This window comes from Mytilus californianus, unplaced genomic scaffold (assembly GCF_021869535.1).
Source record: "Mytilus californianus isolate M0D057914Y unplaced genomic scaffold, xbMytCali1.0.p SCAF_2, whole genome shotgun sequence".
NCBI lineage: Eukaryota > Metazoa > Mollusca > Bivalvia > Mytilida > Mytilidae > Mytilus > Mytilus californianus.
Window position 1 is genome coordinate 116,380,927 of NW_026262668.1, and position 21,110 is coordinate 116,402,036.

Here is a 21,110-nt window from a genome sequence, read left to right on the forward strand (position 1 = left end):
AGAAATTTTCAATTGCACAGTATTGCACAATAGCAAGAAATCTTCAATTGCACAGTATTGCGCAATAGCAAGAAATCTTCAATTGCACAGTATTGCGCAATAACAAGAAATATTTAATTGCATAGTATTGTGCAAAAGAAGATACTTCGTATAAATTACTTATTTCTTGACCAATTTCAATGGGGTTTCATTCTTGAATTCTTGGGGTTCTTTAATATGCTGAATCTAACCGTGTATTAAGTTTTTGGATTTTGGGCCCCGTTTTAAATTGGTCCACATTGAGGTCCAAAGGGTCCAAAATTAAACTTTGTTTGATTTCATCAAAAATTGAATTATTGGGGTTCTTTGATATGCCGAATCTAGCCGTGTATTTAGATTCTTAATTTTTGGTTCCGTTTTCAAATTGGTCTACATTAAGGTCCAAAGGGTCCAAAATTAAACTAAGTTTGATTTTAACAAAAATTGAATTCTTAGGGTTCTTTGATATGCTGAATCTAAACATGTATTTAGATTTTTGATTATGGGCCCAGTTTTTAAGTTGGTCCAAATCTGGGTCCAAAATTAAACTTTGTTTGATTTCAACAAAAATTGAATATATGGGGTTCTTTGATATGCTGAATCTAACCATGTATTTAGATTTTTGATTTTTGGGCCCCGTTATCAACTTTGTCCACATTGAGGTCAAAAGGGTCCAAAATTAAACTTTGTTTGATTTCATCAAAAATTGAATTCTTGGGGTTCTTTGATATGCTGAATCTAACCATGTATTTAGATTTTGGATATTGGACCATAATAGGTGAATGTCCAATTTAAAATTTTTAAGTTCTTAGACCACATTCATTCTGTGTCAGAAACCTATGCTGTGTCAAATATTTAATCACAATCCAAATTCAGAGCTGTATCAAGCTTGAATGTTGTGTCCATACTTGACCCAACTGTTCAGGGTTCGACCTCTGCGGTCGTATCAAGCTGCGCCCTGCGGAGCATTTTATTTTTTTATGAAGCGAAACCCCTTTAAAAACTTAGCTAATATTTAAGAAATAATTCATGGAAGCCATAGATTTGTTGGAAATTTACACATGGCCCAGGCCATGTGTAAATTTCCAACAAATCTATGGCTTCCATGAATTATTTCAATTCTAATAGGGCAAATACGTTCATTTAAAAACTGAAGCGAGGGTGGGTATGCCGTGTGTGTAGCTGTTCTATTTTACCCACTGTTAGATAAAGCTTAAAATGTCCAACTAATCTATAGCTTGCATGAATTGTTTCTTAAATAACCGCTTGAAAAAAATGTGTTTAATTCTTTTAATTCTTAACCCCAACAATTGTCATTTTTAATTTACATTTATTTCGCGTAAGCTACCGTCAAATCTACAGTTGACATTTCGTAACTAAGGAGCTGCCATGTTGACTTGCTGAAATCAGTAAATGTGCTAATAATGCAATAAAATAGTAAAATAAAACAACACCTACCTAAAAACTCCATTTTCATGCAATATAATCCGAATTTGGAGGGTTCAGGCAAAGGAAAAACCTTCAGCTATGGTGTTTTCATTTGTATGACGTCATGTTTTGAAATGACTTTAATGCACCAAAAGCATTAATGGAATTTCACGGAGATTTATTTTATTTTGATTTTGTACATTTTTTTGAGCTCTAATACATTATTCTTTTTGTTATGCATAAGAATAAGAATAAAGGTTATGTATTTTTTTTTCAATTGCAATTTTTAACACTGCAAAATCGGCAAGTTGCACATAGGTTACCATACATGTGGATTTATGTGGGAGGTGTATTGTAATAGCCATTGTCTTGTCTTGTCTTTTAGTAGATCCGTCCTATATAGGACCACCCCCAATAAACGGAGTAGGATATAATTTACAATTGTTCTATTTAATAATGTTTTTGTTTAGGAACAATATTTTACAGAGGGGTGGCTGCCCTTAATCCCTTTCTCTTGCTACTAGGTAAGAATGGTATTTCTGCCCACGTTCAAAGAAAAACACAATCTACAGCTAAGGTGTTCTAGCAGGTTTCGCTTGTGAGTACAGTTACAACCACAACCACAGAATACAGCACTCGGGTTCAATATACTTAGTGTATCTACTGTAGTATTGTCCTTGGTGGAACATTTACCGTAGTACACACAGAAATTTCAAGAAGATTTTGGTATTCAGGCAAGAATGACATGCGTATAGGTGACAAAGCATTGCATCTTATGAGAAAGTGCTCATGTGTTTCTGTCTCTTCATTTCAAAGCTGGCATGTTGGGTCTTCTTGATTCTGGTTGAAAGCTGTTCTCGTACTCTGTAGTTTGTAGGTTCCAGTCATAAGTTAAGTTTCACCGGTAGTCTTGCAACATTTCTAGTTGACTAGTTAATACTGGATGGGGGAGTTCCAATGTCATATTGATCAATGCCAATATAATCTATCCTATTATACAGAGTTGCAAGGTCTGTTGTATATCATTTCCAGTAAGTGTCTATGGCCTTAGACAGGGTTTTTTTCCAGGCATTTTTTGTAGGTGGATTGTCTACATCTCTGCGCTAAGTATAGATATATTGAGAATTTTATCACAGTGTTTACAAAGCGAAAGAAGGACGTCATGTGTATATTATAATGTCCATTAACAAATAGATAAATAAAATTCTTGGTGTACTAAGATATTATGGTCCATTAATTAATAAATTAAATTCTTTGTGTACTTGGATATGCTGAATCTAACTGTGTATTTAGATCCAATTTCAAAGTTTTAAGTTCTATGACTATATTCACTCTGACAGAAGGGGCCCACTGAAACCTATGATGTGTCAAATAATTAATCGCAATCCAAATTCAGAGCTGTATCAAGCTTGAATGTAGTGTCCATACTTGCCCCAACTGTTCAGAGTTCGACCTCTGCGGTTGTATCAAGCTGCACCCAGCTTAACATTTTATTTGACAATTGTCAGCAAAATGCCAAAAAATATCATAAAGACCATATGAGCTATGGTTAGCACCTAGATATTGTCATGATTATAATACTAACTGTCATGATGAATCAATGTTAATATTGAAGTAAATATTATCCTTCTAAAAATTAGGCTGGATTATTTTACTACCTTTATTATGCTTTCCATACACACTTTTCTATTCAGATTTCAAAGGGGTGACTCTTAATGTTACTTTATAATAACTACATATGAAGAAATAAAGAGTGAGATATGCATATTCATTTACTTTTTTATTTCCAGAGAAGTTTTCAAGGCAAGAGACAAAAGCAATAGAAAGACAATGGTAGCCATGAAAAAAGTGTTGATGGAAAATGAAAAAGAAGGTGTAAGTTATTGTAAATGAAAGATATAATTTATAAGGATATACATGTATCTAAATTGTAATATAAAGAAGCATATATGGGTTCCTATTGGACACATTATGGCACCAAAGAGATTCATTCTTGGAGTTACAGGACAATTTTTCCAGAAAAATAATCAAATATACATATTTAATTGACACTAAATTAGAGTTATTAAAGACAAGTATTCTATCAGTATCTTATGCTTGTGTAAGAAATTGAATAAAATATGGTACAAGCTGTGTATTAAAAGTGTTTCAAAGTGGATTCCCTCACTTTTTAGCTCACCTGACCTGAAAGGTCAAGTGAGCTTTTCTCATCACTTTGCGTCCGTCGTCCGTCGTCCGTAAACTTTTACAAAAATCTTCTCCTCTGAAACTACTGGGCCAAATGCACCCAAACTTAAACACAATCATCATTCAAGTATCTAGTTTAAAAAATGTGTCCGATGACCCCGCCAACCTACCAAGATGGCCGCCATGGCTAAAAATAGAACATAGGGGTAAAATGTAGATTTTGGCTTATATCTCTGAAACCAAAGCATTTAGAGCAAATCTGACATGGGGTAAAATTGTTTATCAGGTCAAGATCTATCTGCCCTGAAATTTTCAGATGAATCGGACAAACCGTTGTTGGGTTGCTGCCCCTGAATTGGTAATTTTAAGGAAATTTTGCCGTTTTTGGTTATTATCTTGAATATTATTATAGATAGAGATAAACTGTAAACAGCAATAATGTTCAGCAAAGTAAGATCTACAAATAAGACAAATGACCAAAATGGTCAGTTGACCCCTTAAGGAGTTATTGCCCTTTATAGTCAATTTTTAACCATTTTTCATAAATTTTTGTAATCTTTTACAAAAATCTTCTCCTCTGAAACTACTTTGCCAAATTTAACCAAATTTGGCCACAATCATCATTGGGGTATCTAGTTTAAAAAATGTGTCCGGTGACCTGGCCAACCAACCAAGATGGCCGCCATGGCTAAAAATAGAAGATAGGGCTAAAATGTAGATTTTGGCTTATATCTCTGAAACCAAAGCATTTAGAGCAAATCTGACATAAGTTAAATTGTTTATCAGGTCAATTTCTATCTGCCCTGAAATTTTCAGATGAATCTGACAACCCGTTGTTGGGTTGCTGCCCCTGAATTGGTAATTTTAAGGAAGTTTTGCCGTTTTTGGTTTTTATCTTGAATATTATTATAGATAGAGATAAACTGTACACAGCAATAATGTTCAGCAAAGTAAGATCTATAAATAAGTCACAGTGACTAAAATGGTCAGTTGACCCCTTAAGGAGTTATTGCCCTTTATAGTCAATATTTAACCATTTTTCGTAAATTTTTGTAATCTTTTACAGAAATCTTCTCCTCTGAAACTACTTGGCCAAATTAAACCAAACTTGGCCACAATCATCATTGGGGTATCTAGTTTAAAAATTGTGTCCGATGACCCCGCCCGCGAACCAAGATGGCCGACATGGCTAAAAAATAGTACATAGGGTAAAATGCAGTTTTTGGCTCATATCTCTGAAACCAAAGCATTTAGAGCAAATCTGACGAGGATAAAATTGTTCATTAGGTCAAGATCTATCTGCCCTGAAATTTTCAGACCAATCAGGCAACACGTTGTTGGGTTGCTGCCCCTGAATTGGTCATTTTAAGAAAATTTTGCAGCTTTTGGTTATTATCTTGAATATTATTATAGATAGAGATAAACTGTAAAAGACAATAATGTACAGCAAAGTAAGATCTACAAATAAGTCAACATGATCAAAATTGTCAATTGTCCCCTTAAGGAGTTATTGCCCTTTATAGTCAATTTTTTACAATTTTCATAAATTTTGTAAATTTTTGTAAATTTTTACATAATATTTTCCACTGTAACTACTGGGCCAAGTTCATTATAGATAAAGATAATAGTAAAGAGCAAGAATGTTCAGTAAAGTATGATCTACAAACACATCACCATCACCGAAACACAATTTTGTCATGAATCCATCTGTGTCCTTTGTTTGATATGCACATAGACCAAGGTGAGCGACACAGGCTCTTTAGAGCCTCTAGTTTATACCACGGCAAAAAAAAAAATTTGCGGTTGTATATTGGTATCACGTCATCGTCGTTGTCCGAAGACACATTGGTTTCCAGACAATAACTTTTGTTTAAGTGTATGGATTTCTATGAAATTTTACCATAAGGTTTATGACCACAAAAGGCAGGTTGGGATTGACTGTGGGGGTTATGGTCCTAACAGTTCAGGAATAAGGGGCCAAAATGGGGTCCAGCTTATCATTTTTCTAGTTTCCAGACAATAACTTGTGAAATGGTGTATGGATCTCTCTGAAATTATACCACAAGTTACCATATCACAAAGGAATGGTAAGAATTTGCTTTGGGGGGTTATGGCTCAAACTGTTTAGGAATTAGTCGCAAAAAAGGGGGAAAACAAGGGTTTTCAGGTTAATGGACAATTACTTAAGTACCAAACATAGTTTTAAAGCAGTGTAAGGGAGGTGATTCAAACACATATTGTCAAATTACCTCCCTTACACTGCTTGAAAATTATAAAGAAATGTATTGTCTTTAGGTGATTAGCTGTCAATTTTTTTTTTATACGACGGCAGAAATTTTTTGCGGTCGTATATTGGTATAACGTTGGCGTCCTCGTCCTCGTCCGAAGACACATTGGTTTTTGCAAAATAACTTTAGTTTAAGTGAATGGATCTCTATGAAATTTTACCATAAGGTTCAATTCCACAAAAGGAAGATTGGGATTGATTTTGGGGGTTATGGTACCAACAGTTAAGGAATTAGGGGCCAAAAATAAGCATTTTTCTAGTTTCCAGACAATAACAATAACAAGAACAGTGTATGGATCTCTCTGAAATTATACCACAAGTTTCCATACCACAAAGGGATGGTTAGTATTTGCTTTGGGGGGTTATGGCTCAAACTGTTTAGGAATTAGGGGCGAAAAAAGGGGGAAAAACAAGGTTTTCCTGGTTAATGGACAAATACTTTAGTACAAAACATAATTTAGAGCAGTGTAAGGGAGGTAATTCAAATACATCATTTGAATTACCTCCCTTACACTGCTTTTAAATTATGTATAAAGTAATGATTAATGAACAATTAAGACAATTTAAAAGCAGTGTAAGGGAGGTAATCCAAATACAACGTTTTGATTACCTCCCTTACACTGCTTTTAAATTATGTTTAAAGAAATGCATATTTATAAAGGAAGACCAGTAAAAATATCTGCAAATGTTGCATCTTTTTTTTTTTACCAAAAAATTCATATGAAAGATTTGACACCATATTTTGAATTCTATTATAAAATAGATTAAGTTAGCACTATGGTAAATTTAAATGGGTAATTATGGTTGCAAACTCAATTGGAAATTTGAAATGAGATTATTACCATATCTTGGTTTATTTAAATAGTATTATTCCAATTCTTTCCTAAGGCAAGTAAGAGTACTGATACAATACTAGTATGAATTACACCTTGTATCAATTGGAATCACCTCCACTATAGCATAATGCCAATCTTATTTGACCACATTATTTATTGTATTACATAATTCAACAGACAATATATTATACATCTCATCAATACATAATTCTTGACCTCAATATTATACATATAATTACTTTTGATCTACACTACTTCAAATAAATTTTTCTGTAAATTATGTGTTAAAAATGGATGATTAAGGATTAATAAGATACATTCTTTTCTAAGGAAAAACAGAAATTAAAATGTGTATAAGAAAATGCAAGAAGGGTCTATTACTTGTCATACTCATCTGAAATAAGTTAATAATCTAGGTTAACTTAAGTTACAATTATCAGTGGTTTGATTGAAATATTAATAAAATTGCATAACTCTACCTTAGCATTTTCTGCAATAAAATTTATTTGTTTATTAGTCCCCTACCGACTAAGTTGAAGGGGACTTTAGGTTTGCGCTCCTTCCGTCTGTCCATCCGTCAGTCCGGCAAATCAGTTTTCCACACTTTTTATTATGCCCCCGCCATAGGGGTGGGGGCATTAAGTTTTACCCTTGTCCGTCTGTACGTACGTCCCATAATTGGTTTCCGTTCTGTAACTTGAGTTTGCCTCAACCAAATGTTATGAAACTTATACACAAAGATTATTACCACAAAACACAGATCAAGTATGAATTTTGGTGGCGTCACCTTAACCGTTCTAGAGTTATGCCCCTTTATAAATGGAAAAATTGCAAAATTTTTAGTTTCCGTTCTCTTACTTAAGTTTGCCTCAACCAAATGTTATGAAACTTACACACAATGCTTATTACCATAAAACTCAGATCAAGTTCAAATTTGGGTAGCGTCATTTTTACCGTTCTTCAGTTATGTCCCTTTATAACTATATGATATGCAAGCGGGGGCATCATCTGTGTCCACATGTGGACACTTTCCACATTTATTTTATTTTTTTCAGTTCCCAATAACTGCTCTGAGAGAAATCAAAATCCTTCAGCTGCTTCGACATAATAATGTTGTTGATTTGATAGAGATATGTAGAACAAAAGGTTTGTAAATTATAAAGGTATCGTAAATCACAAAAACAAACTATAACAATTCATTGAGGTTGCTGTATACCTGAAATCTAACAGAATTTATAAAGTTATTGATTTATGGATGCTTATTTCCAGTTTCATACATAGTATGTAACAATATTTTTTGAATGGCTGTGTTTCTTAAAAATGTTTGTGTTGAAAAATCAACTAAGAATATATTGATTTAAGACTCTCTATCTTATTCTCTGTCACAACCAATATTAATAGTTTTTTTGTCTCGCCTGTTGTGTAAGGGAGACATAGTGATACTACTATACATTTCATCATGTTTCTGTCATATACATTTTGGTCATTAGTCTGTAGTTAAAGTTTTTTACACAAAATGATGAAAATGCAGTTTGTTTCATTTTCGTCGCAGTATTTGAGACATAGGGATTACTATCCGCAGCAGCAACCTACATACACTATTTGAATAAAGCTAGATATTTCAGAAGTTAGAAGACCTGGATGCTTCATACCTTTTATGCAGATACCTTATATTACGAAGTTTTTGTCTGTCATATGTCCATTATCCTTGACCTCATTTTCATGGTTCAGCCACTGATTGAAAAAAAAATTATAGTTTTTTTGTCACATGAATTTCTCATCTATTATAAGTAATAGGATAACTATAATTGGCATATGGGTTCCTTGCAACGTCTACATATCCATCGTACAGGATTCACCTTACCTTGACCTCATTTCATGGATCAGTGATCAAGGTTAAAGTTATATATTAGGTCCATTTCTCAGATACTATAAGCAGTAGGTCAACTATATATGAAATATGGAATGATTGTAAGAGGTACATGTCAGTCAGGCAGGTTTCATTTGACCTTGACCTTTTTTTCATGGTTCATTGGTCAATGTTAAGTTTTGATACGACCGCAAAAATTTTGCTGTCGTATATCATGTATATTGGTATGACGTTGGCGTCTTTGTCGCCGTTGTCGTCGTCGTCCGAAGACACATTAGTTTTCACACTATAACTTTAGTTTAAGTGAATGGATCTCTATGAAATTTTACCATAAGGTTCAATACCACAAAAGGAAGGTTGGGATTGATTTTGGGGGTTATGGTACCAACAGTTAAGGAATTGGGGGCCAAAAAGGGGCCAAAAATAAGCATTTTTGTAACTTCCAGACAATAACTTGTGTGTAAGTGTGTGGATCTCTCTGACATTGTACCACAAGGTTCCATATCACAAAGGGAATGCTGGGATTGAATTTGGGGGTAATTGCCTCAAAATTTTAGGAATTAGGGGCCAAAAAAGGGGCAAAAAACAAGCATTTTTCTAGTTTCATGACAATAACTTGTGTGTGAGTGTTTGGATATTTCTGAAATTGTACTACAAGGTTCCATATCACAAAGGGAAAGCTGGGATTGAGTTTGGGGGTAATTGCCCGAAATGTTTAGGAATTGTGGGCCAAAAAGGGGCCAAAAATAAGCATTTTTCTAGTTTCCAGACAATAACTTGTGTTCAAGTGTATGGATCTCTCTGAAATTGTACTGCAAGGTACCATACCACAAAGAGAAGGCTTGGATTGATGATGGGGGTAATTGCCTCAATATGTTTAGGAATTGTGGGCCAAAAAGGGGCCAAAAATAAGCATTTTTCTAGTTTCCAGACAATAACTTGTGTTCAAGTGTATGGATCTCTCTGAAATTGTACTGCAAGGTACCATACCACAAAGAGAAGGCTTGGATTGATGATGGGGGTAATTGCCTCAATATTTTAGGAATTAGGGACAAAAAAGGGGCAAAAAAACACATTTTTCTAGTTTCCAGACAATAACTTGTGTTCAAGTGTATGGATCTCTCTGAAATTGTACTGCAAGGTACCATACCACAAAGGGAAGGCTGAGAATGAGTTTGGGGGTGATGAATCATAAGGAAGTTCAAAAATTTGGGGGGGGGGGGATTTTTTGTTTTTCCTTTTTTTTTTTTTTTAAATTTTCCATTTTAAGTTGGTTATTTCTGATTTATATTTAAAAGCAAATAATAATGATATGGTAGGAGATACACACCAAACAGGATGTGTAAATTATTATATAATAAGTATTGTGCAATAGCAAGAAATTTTCAATTGCACAGTATTGCACAATAGCAAGAAATCTTCAATTGCACAGTATTGCGCAATAGCAAGAAATCTTCAATTGCACAGTATTGTGCAATAGCAAGAAATATCCAATAGCACAATATTACGCAATAGCAAGAAGTTGTCAATTGTAAAGTATTGCGCAATAGCAAGAAATATTCAATTGCACAGAATTGTGCAAAAGGAGATACTTCGTATAAATTGGTTATTTCTTGACCAATTTCAATGGGGTTTTATTCTTGAATTCTTGGGGTTCTTTAATATGCTGAATCTAACCATGTATTAAGTTTTTGGATTTTGGGCCCCGTTTTTAAATTGGTCCACATTGAGGTCCAAAGGGTCCAAAATTAAACTTTGTTTGATTTCATCAAAAATTGAATTATTGGGGTTCTTTGATATGCCGAATCTAATCGTGTATTTAGATTCTTAATTTTTGGTTCCGTTTTCAAATTGGTCTACATTAAGGTCCAAAGGGTCCAAAATTAAACTTAGTTTGATTTTAACAAAAATTGAATTCTTAGGGTTCTTTGATATGCTGAATCTAAACATGTATTTAGATTTTTGATTATGGGCCCAGTTTTCAAGTTGGTCCAAATCGGGGTCCAAAATTAAACTTTGTTTGATTTCAACAAAAATTGAATATATGGGGTTCTTTGATATGCTGAATCTAACCATGTATTTAGATTTTTGATTTTTGGGCCCCATTATCAACTTTGTCCACATTGAGGTCAAAAGGGTCCAAAATTAAACTTTGTTTGATTTCATCAAAAATTGAATTCTTGGGGTTCTTTGATATGCTGAATCTAACCATGTATTTAGATTTTGGATATTGGACCATAATAGGTGAATGTCCAATTTAAAATTTTTAAGTTTTTAGACCACCGTGCACATTCATTCTGTGTCAGAAACCTATGCTGTGTCAAATATTTAATCACAATCCAAATTCAGAGCCGTATCAAGCTTGAATGCTGTGTCCATACAAAAATTGAATTGTTAGGGTTCTTTGATATGCTGAATCTAAACATGTATTTAGATTTTTGATTATGGGCCCAGTTTTCAAGTTGGTCCAAATCGGGGTCCAAAATTAAACTCTGTTTGATTTCAACAAAAATTGAATATATGGGGTTCTTTGATATGCTGAATCTAACCATGTATTTAGATTTTTGATTTTTGGGCCCCATTATCAACTTTGTCCACATTAAGGTCAAAAGGGTCCAAAATTAAACTTTGTTTGATTTCATCAAAAACTGAATTCTTGGGGTTCTTTGATATGCTGAATCTAACCATGTATTTAGATTTTGGATATTGGACCATAATAGGTGAATGTCCAATTTAAAATTTTTAAGTTCTTAGACCACATTCATTCTGTGTCAGAAACCTATGCTGTGTCAAATATTTAATCACAATCCAAATTCAGAGCTGTATCAAGCTTGAATGTTGTGTCCATACTTGCCCCAACTGTTCAGGGTTCGACCTCTGCGGTCGTATCAAGCTGTGGCCTGCGGAGCATTTTATTGTGTTTTGGTCTGTTTTATCAAGTACTATATAAGCAATAGGTCAACTATATTTGGTGTATGGAATGATTGTAAGGTGTACATGTCTGTCTGGCATGTATCATCTGACCTTGACCTCATTTTCATATATTGTTCATTGGTCAATGTTAAGTTTTTATACAACAATTGCCCAAACTGTTCAGGAATTAGGGGCCAAAAAGGGTATAAAACAAGCATTTTTAATCGGATGTTCGAAGTAAAAATCGGTTATTGATTTGGTGATGTATGGCAGGCGGGCGGGCGGCTGCCAAACAGTGTCCGTTCATTTACATGAAAACGCTTTGAAGAAATTTTTTCAAATTTAGATATGTTGTTTCCTGTGACTAAATGAAGGTTGAGTTCAATTTTCATGATTTTAGCTTTTCTCATTAGTCAGCTATAGCCCTTTTCCAAGAATTCAATTTTTGATGAATTAATCCATTTCTGTACGAAGGGAAATAACTCATTTTTAAAAAGATTTTTAAAAGGCATTGTATTAATGATAAATGACATTTTGGATTTATTTTAATTTTCTTTGGTAAAACGTTTGAACAATTTTGTGGTAGGTTTGTTTGTTATTCTGTATAAACTAATTGTCTGAGTGTGTGTTAATTATAATTTTTACTTGATCCTGTTCCAGATTTGTAAATTCATTAGATAATAATCTATTTGTATTAAAGGATATATTTCATTACATTACATTGTGTAGATAAAGTTGTTGAATTTCATAGATTAGTTGCAGATCTTTATTAGTTTGTTACAAATTAAAGAAAAAATATTGGGAACTATTAACTATATATATATATATATATGTATGAAATTTGATTACACCATAGATATAATAGCAATAGATAAAGTACTGGACCCACATCAAAAGCAGATGATATTTGCCGAAATTTTATCACCCTCTTATTATATACATGTCATGCTTGGTGTTAATTAGCCTTCATTGGCAATTGCCGTCGATCGATATCTAATAAATTGTGAATCGGGAGACTTTTAAACACACGAATGTGCTACGTAATGACTTTTAACCATAATAAAAAAACGACTTTTTTTTTTAACTCTGCCAGGTCCAAAGCTCGGATAAACTAGGAGGGAAGTCATGAGAAGTAAATATTGTAAAAGCGCAAATGTCCTATATAAAAAGCGCAAATGTCCATTTAAAAAAACACAAACGTCTTATGTAAAAGCGCAAACGTCCCACGCCGGAAGGGATATATAGCTGTAATTATAGTACGAATCACACCTCTAACACAATTATAAGAAGGAAAGAAGGAAGAGGAAAAAACCATGAATGACACAGGACAAAACTCCTATATTTTCATTTTATCATAGCCATTATAACGCTTAATCTATATATTGTTTACTTCAAAAATGAAATCGACAATCAGATTATACCACCATCTATTTAATAGGAAAACAAGCACAAAAATGGTAAACGGAAAGGAATATAGAAGAAACAAATTCAGAGACATGATTGTGCTATTTCCCAATTATTTAATGTATTCAGTGTGTCCACTAAATAGGATTTCTTCACCAAACGGCGTTTAATAAGTTTATAATGTATTCCTTTTTTTCTCTTTATTTTCTAAAACTTCGTGTTACGACAGAAAGTGAACACTTGTAAAAATCTTTTTTCTTTTCTAAAAAATAATAATTTCTTCTTTCTGGCATAAAATATGATTACACTATTTAGAATCTCGATAAAAATGAAATGTCTTTAACTCGCCATAGAAAAATTCGACCAGGTTCGACCTCTTAACCACGTATACCATCAGTAAACGATATGTCTCCTCTTGTCAATCATACAGGTCTTATTTTCCGAGTGCAACCGATGCAAGTGCTATGACAATTTAATTTCACATGCCTGTTAAGTCCATTTTCCATGATTTTTCTATTTTATTATTTCAACAACAGCATAACCTTTTCATTTGTTGACCGATTTTCTCCAAATAAATTACAATCCGAACAGCTTTTACAACCAGACGCTTTATATTGCTTCCGCGTCATGGCATATTATTACTTGAGACAGGTAACGCATATTAATTATCGGTTGATAAGACGAGTGCCCGATAATTTAAATATAATTATGATAAGTAATTAGTCTATAGGGAGGATGTCGACAAATATCATCTACATCTTAGGCCACTACGCGCAGTGCCCTGCTTTTGATATTTCAAAGGAAACTACATGGGGCTCAGTGTGACAAATTCTGAGTACTTTATCTATGGCTATTATATCTATGATTACACTAAATGATTTTCACCTTTTATCAAGATAACACACCATCTGGTAATTGTCAGTCACCCAATTATAATTGTAGTGACAGATTTATTTGAAAACTATAAATTATATTAGATTATAATTTGAAAATAAATATAACATCATATCTAATTACATCATAACTTATTTTAGAGAACTATAGTTAAATCATATCTAATTTTAGATTTACATTATTGGTTCATGGAAATAAAGTTATTTCCCTTTGAACAGAAATGGTTTAACTAAGAAGTATTTCATAAAAAATTGAATTATTGTGGTTCCTTGATATGCTGATTCTAGCAATGCAATATATATATAGATTTTGGATATTGGACCATAATAGGTAAATGTCCAATTTCAAATTTTTCAGTTCTTTGACCACATTTATTTTGTGTCACAAACCTATGCTGTATCAAATATTCAATCACAATCCAAATTCAGAGCTGTTTTAAGTTTAAATGTTGTGTCCATACTTGCTCAACTGTTCAGGGTTCGACCTCTGCAGGAAAATCCGGTTTGCTGTCTCCCTGACAGCCTCTTGTTCTAGTTTTCAGACAATAACTTGTGTTTAAGTGTTTGGATATCTCTTAAATTGTACCACATTTTACAAAAAGAAAATTTCTTCAAATATTTTTTTTTTTTGGAATAAAGGGGTTTTATTGGGGGGGGGTTGAGAAATTGTCAATGTTCCAAAGAAAAATTGGGGTTCTCAATTTATTTTGCTAATTCTTTGTATATAGTCTGAAAACAGATTTACTAAGTATTGCGCAACAGCACAGTGTATTGCACAACAGCAAATCTTCAATTGAATATAAATTCAAATCATATAACCAATTTCAAGTTTTTTGAGTACATTTATTCTGTGTCAGAAACCAATAATGTGTCAAATATTTAATTACAATCCAAATTCAGACCTGTATCAAGCTTGAATATTGTGTCCATTTTTGCCCTAACTGTTCAGGGTTGGACCTCTGCTGTTGTATCCAGCTGTGCTCGGCAAAGCAGTTTATTAGTTTTTGTCAAGCCTGCGACTTCTCTCACAGAAAGTTAGTTATAGGTATAGTGATCCGGTGGCTGCGGTGGCATTAACTAACTTCTATAAAGCTTAATATTTCAGAAGGTAGAAGACCTGGATGCATCATTCTTTGTTTTTAGATGCCTTATGATATGAAGTTTCAGTCTTTCATATGCCCATTGTCCTTGACCTCATTTTCATGGTTCAGTGACTACTTCAAAAAAAAGTTACGATTTTGTAATGTTTATTTCTCTCTTATTATGAGTAGTAGGATAACTATATTTGGTATGTGTGTAGCTTGCAAGGTCCTCGTGCTTGTCAGACAGTTTTCACTTGACCTCAACCTCATTTCATGGATCAGTGAACAAGGTTAAGTTTTCGTGGTCAAGTCCATATCTCAGATAATATAAGCAATAGGTCTACTATATTTGATGTATGTAATGATTGTAAGGTGTACATGTCCAACCGACAGGTGTCATCTGACCTTGACCTCATTTTTATGGTTCAGTGGTAAAAGTTAAGTTTTTGTGTTTTGGTCTTTTTTTTCTAATACTGTATGCATTAGGTCAACTATATTTGGTGTATGGAAATATTTTACGATGTACATGTCAGTCCGGCAGGTTTTATTTGACCTTGAGCTCATTTTCATGGTCCAATGCTCAATGTTAAGTTTTTATATGGCCGCAAAAATTTTTGCGGTCGTATATTGGTATGACGTTGGCGTCAGCGGCGTTGGCGTCAGCGGCGTCGTCGTCCGAAGACAGATTGGTTTTTTCACACTATAACTTTAGTATAAGTGAATGGATCTCTATGAAATTTTACAATAAAGTTAATTGTCACAAAAGGAAGGTTGGGATTGATTTTGGGGGTTATGGTACAGTTAAGGAATTAGGGGCCAAAAATAAGCATTTTTTAGTTTCCAGACAATAACTTGTGGAACGGTGTATGGATCTCTCTGAAATTATACCACAAGTTTCCATACCACAAAGGGATGGTTAGGATTTGCTTTGGGGGGGTTATGGCTCAAACCGTTTAGGAATTGGGGGCAAAAAAGGAGGGAAAAACAAGGTTTTCCTGGTTAATGGTCAAATACTATAGTACAAAACATAATTTAAAGCAGTGTAAGGGAGATAAATCAAATACATCATTTGAATTACCTCCCTTACACTGCTTTTAAATTATGTATAAAGTAATGGTTAATGAACAATTAAGACAATTTAAAACAGTGAAAGGGAGGTAATCGAAATACAACGTTTTGATTACTTCCCTTACACTGCTTTTAAATTATGTTTAAAGAAATGCATATTTATAAAGGAAGACCAGTAAAAATATCTGCAAATGTTGCATCTTTTTTTTTTACAAAAAAATCCATATGAAAGATTTGGCACCATATTTTAAATTCTATTATAAAATAGATTAAGTTAGCACTATCGTAAATTTAAATGGGTAATTATAGTTGCAAACTCCATTGGAAATTTAATTTGAATTGAGATTATGACCATATCTTGAGGGAAAGAATTTTTTGGGGTAAAAAGGGGGGGGGGGGGGGGTAAAAAGAAATTGTGGGGAGTCATTTTTTTCTTATTTCAGATTTCAGAAATTAAAAAGAATTATTCTTCAAATATTTTTTTTTTTCAAATTTCAAATATTGAAAAATTTCAAGAAGTAATCTTTAATTGCACAGTATGGTGCATTAGATTTGTAAAATCTTTGACCACATTTATTTATTTGTTATGCCGAATCTGACCGTGTATTTAGATTTTTAATTTTGGGTCCAGTTTTCAAATTGGTCTACCGTACATTAAGGTCCAAAGGGTCCAAAATTAAACTTAGTTTGATTTTAACAAAAATTGAATATATGGGGTTCTTTGATATACTGAATCTAAACATGTATTTAGATTTTTGATTTTGGGCCCAATTTTCAAGTTGGTCCAAATTGGGGTCCAAAATTAAACTTTTGTTTGATTTCAACAAAAATTGAATATATGGGGTTCTTTGATATGCTGAATCTAACCATGTATTTAGATTTTTTATTTGTGGGCCCCGCTATCAAATTGGTTCATATTGAGGTCAAAAGGGTCCAAAATTAAACTTTGTTTGATTTCATCAAAAATTGAATTATTGGGGTTCTTTTGATATGCTGAATCTAACCATGTATTTAGATTTTGGATATTGGACCATAATAGGTAAATTAAAATTTTTTAAGTCCTTAGACCACATTCATTCTGTGTCAGAAACCTATGCTGTGTCAAATATTTAATCACAATCCAAATTCAGAGCTGTATCAAGCTTGAATGTTGTTACCATACTTGCCCCAACTGTTCAGGGTTGACCTCTGCGCTCGTATCAAGCTGCGCCCAGCAGAGCATTTTATTGTTTTTTTGTCTGTTTTCCTAATACTGTATGCATTAGGTCAACTATATTTGGGGTATGGAATGATTGTAATGGGTATATGTCTGTCTGGCAGGTATCATCTGACCTTCAATTCATTTTCATGGTTCATTGGTCAATGTTCAGCTTTCATTGTTAACTTTGTTTCTTAGATACTATAAGCAATAGGTCAACTATAAATGTTAATGTGATACTTGTAATAAAACTTTATATTTAGGACTATCAACATAAAATCAATGGTCAGTATACCGTATAGCGGGTTATTTTCGCAGGTGTAAAATTTCACGATTTTCATTGAATAAGGTATACAAAATATTTTGGCGGTTATTATTTTGGCAGATTCAAATCTTTTATCAATACCATTACATGTGCACTTTTAAATTGGCGGAATTTATTTTGGCGATTTTGTTCTATCCGCGAAAAATTTACACCCCGCGAAAATAACCCGCTATACGGTAGTAGGCTAGACATTTCAGCGTGTGCACTCTTGTTTTGTCATGTGAAATATCCCTTATTATGAGTAATAGAATAAGTATATTTGGTATATGGGATCCTTGCAAGGTCTAAATGTCCATCAGTTAGGGTTTACCTGTCTTCAACCTCATTCCATAGATCAGTGATCAATGTTAAGTTTTCATGATCAAGTCAGATACTATAAGTAATAGGTCAACTATATTTGGTGTATGAAATAATTGTAAGGTATACATGTCCGACTGGCCAGTTTCATTTGAACTTGATCTCATTTTCATGGTTCATTGGTCATTATTAAGTTTTTGTTGTTTGGTTTAGTTCTAAGATAGTTTAAACTATGAGCCACTATATTTGGTGTATGGAATGATTGTAAGATGTACATGTCTGTTTGGCAGGTTTCATCTGACCTTGACCTTATTTGTTTGGTTCATCACTCTGTGTTAAGATTTTATGGTTATGTCTATTTCTCAGATATTTAAGCAATAGATCAACTATATTTGTATGGAATGATTGCATGGTGTTGATGTTGTCTGGCAGTGCACATCTGACCATGACCTCATTTTTATACGACAGCAAAAAAATTTTTGGGATCGTATAATGGTATGATGTTGTTGTTGTCGTCGTCCGAAGACACATTGGTTTCTGGACAATAACGTTAGTTTAAGTGAATGGATCTCTATGAAATTTTTTAAGAAGGTTCAATACCACAAAAGGAAGGTTGGGATTGATTTTGGGGATGATGGTCCCAACCGTTAAGAATTTAGGGGCCTAAAAGGGGCCCAAAACCAGCATTTTTCTAGTTTCAGGATAATAACTTGTGTATAAGTATTTTGATTGCTCTGAAATTGTACCACATTGTTTAATACCACAAGTAGAAGGTTGGGATTCATTTTAGGGGTTATGGGGCCAACACTTTAGGAATTAAGGGCCAAAACATGTAGAAATTAGGGGCCGAAAAAGGGCCAAAAACAAGCATTTTTTTAGTTTCCAGACAATAACTTGTGTTTAAGTGTATGGATCTCTCTGATATTGTACTACAAGGTTCCATACTACAAAGGAAATGCTTGGATTGAGTTTTGGGGTTATTGCTCCAAGGGGGGTTTCAAAAAGTTGGGGGGGATTTTTTTAGGGGATTCAATATTTTTTCAAAATTTTTCAAATTTCGAATTTTTGCAAAAGTTTCAAGAAGAAATCTTAAATTGCACAGTATTGCGCAATAGATTTGTAAGATCTTTGACCACATTTATTTTGTGTCAGAAACCTATATTATGTCAAAAATTTGATCACAATCCAAATTCAGACGGTATCAACCTTGAATATTGTGTCCAAATTTGACCCAACTGTTCAGGGTTCGACCTCTGCGGTCGTATCAGGCTGCGCTCAGCGAAGCATTTTGTTATGGTTCTCAGTCAAAGGTTCAATTTTCGCAATTGAGATTGTTTCTGAGATAAAAAAGGCAATAAACTAACTCTTTTTATACGACCGCAAAAATTAAAAATTTTTTGGTCGTATATTGGTATGACGTTGGCGTCGTCGTCGTCCGGCGTCGTCCGAAGACACATTGGTTTTCGCACTCTAACTTTAGTTTAAGTGAATGGATCTCCATAAAATTTTACCATAAGGTTCAATACCACGAAAGAAAGGTAGGGATTGATTTTGGGGGTTATGGTACCAACAGTTAAGGAATTAGGTGCCAAAAAGGGGCCAAAAATAAGCATTTTTGTAACTTCCAGACAATAACTTGTGTGTAAGTGTATGGATCTCTCTGACATTGTACCACAAGGTTCCATATCACAAAGGGAAGGCTGTAATTGATTTTGGTGGGTAATTGCCTCAAAATTTTAGGAATTAGGGGCCAAAAAAGGGGCAAAAAACAAGCATTTTTCTAGTTTCATGACAATATCTTGTGTGTAAGTGTTTGGATATTTCTGAAATTGTACTACAAGGTTCCATATCACAAAGGGAAAGCTGGAATTAAGTTTGGGGGTAATTGCCCGAAACGTTTAGGAATTGGGGGCCAAAAAGGGGCCAAAAATAAGCATTTTTATACGACTGCAAAAAAATTTTTGTGGTCGTATATTGGTATGACGTTGGCGTCGTCGTTGTCGTCGTCCAGCGTCGTCCGAAGACACATTGGTTTTCGCACTCTAACTTTAGTTTAAGTGAATGGATCTCTATGAAATTTTACCACAAGGTTCAATACCACAAAAGGAAGGTTGGGATTGATTTTGGGGGTTATGGTACCAACAGTAAAGGAATTAGGGGCCAAAAAGGGGCCAAAAATAAGCATTTTTATAAGTTCCAGACATAACTTGTGTGTTAGTGTATGGATCTCTCTGACATTGTACCACAAGGTTCCATATCACAAAAGGAATGCTGGGATTGATTTTGGGGGTAATTGCCTCAAAATTTTAGGAATTAGGGGCCAAAAAAGGGGCAAAAAACAAGCATTTTTATACGACCGCAAAAATTGAAAATTTTTTGGTCGTATATTGGTATGACGTTGGCGGCGTCGTCGTCGTCGTCGTCGTCCGGCGTCGTCCGGCGTCGTCCGAAGACACATTGGTTTTCGCACTCTAACTTTAGTTTAAGTGAATGGATCTCCATGAAATTTTACCATAAGGTTCAATACCACGAAAGGAAGGTGGGGATTGATTTTGGGGGTTATGGTACCAACAGTTAAGGAATTAGGGGCCAAAAAGGGGCCAAATATAAGCATTTTTGTAACTTCCAGACAATAACTTGTGTGTAAGTGTATGGATCTCTCTGACATTGTACCACAAGGTTCCATATCACAAAGGGAAGGCTGTAATTGATTTTGGGGGTAATTGCCTCAAAATTTTAGGAATTAGGGGCCAAAAAAGGGGCAAAAAACAAGCATTTTTCTAGTTTCATGACAATAACTTGTGTGTAAGTGTTTGGATATTTCTGAAATTGTACTACAAGGTTCCATATCACAAAGGGAAAGCTGGAATTGAGTTTGGGGGTAATTGTCCGAAACGTTTAGGAATTGGGGGCCAAAAAGGGGCCAAAAAGGGGCCAAAAATAAGCATTTTTCTAGTTTCCAGACAATAACTTGTGTTCAAGTGTATGGATCTCTCTGAAATTGTACTGCAAGGTACCATACCACAAAGGGAAGGCTGGGATTGAGTTTGGGGGTGATGAATCATAAGGGGGTTCAAAAAATTTGGGGGGGGGATTTTTTTTTTTCTTTTTTTTTCTTTTTTTCCTTTTCTTTTTCTTTTAAAATTTTCCATTTTAAGTTGGTTATTTCTGATTAATATTTAAAAGCAAATAATAATGATATGGTAGGAGATACACACCAAACAGGATGTGTAAATTATTATATAATAAGTATTGTGCAATAGCAAGAAATTTTCAATTGCACAGTATTGCACAATTGCAAGAA

The 21,110-nt window shown here is 33.9% G+C and overlaps 1 protein-coding gene across 1 annotated transcript in view; it reads left to right on the forward strand.

Moving 5' to 3' along the window:
• Window positions 1-21,110, forward strand: part of LOC127730828 (cyclin-dependent kinase 9-like) — a 43,421-nt gene that overhangs the window by 12,951 nt on the left and 9,360 nt on the right. The window contains exons 2-3 of the mRNA XM_052239432.1: window positions 3,237-3,321; window positions 7,812-7,902. Coding sequence (XP_052095392.1) covers window positions 3,237-3,321; window positions 7,812-7,902 — 176 coding nt within the window. The remainder of the gene's footprint in view (window positions 1-3,236; window positions 3,322-7,811; window positions 7,903-21,110) is intronic.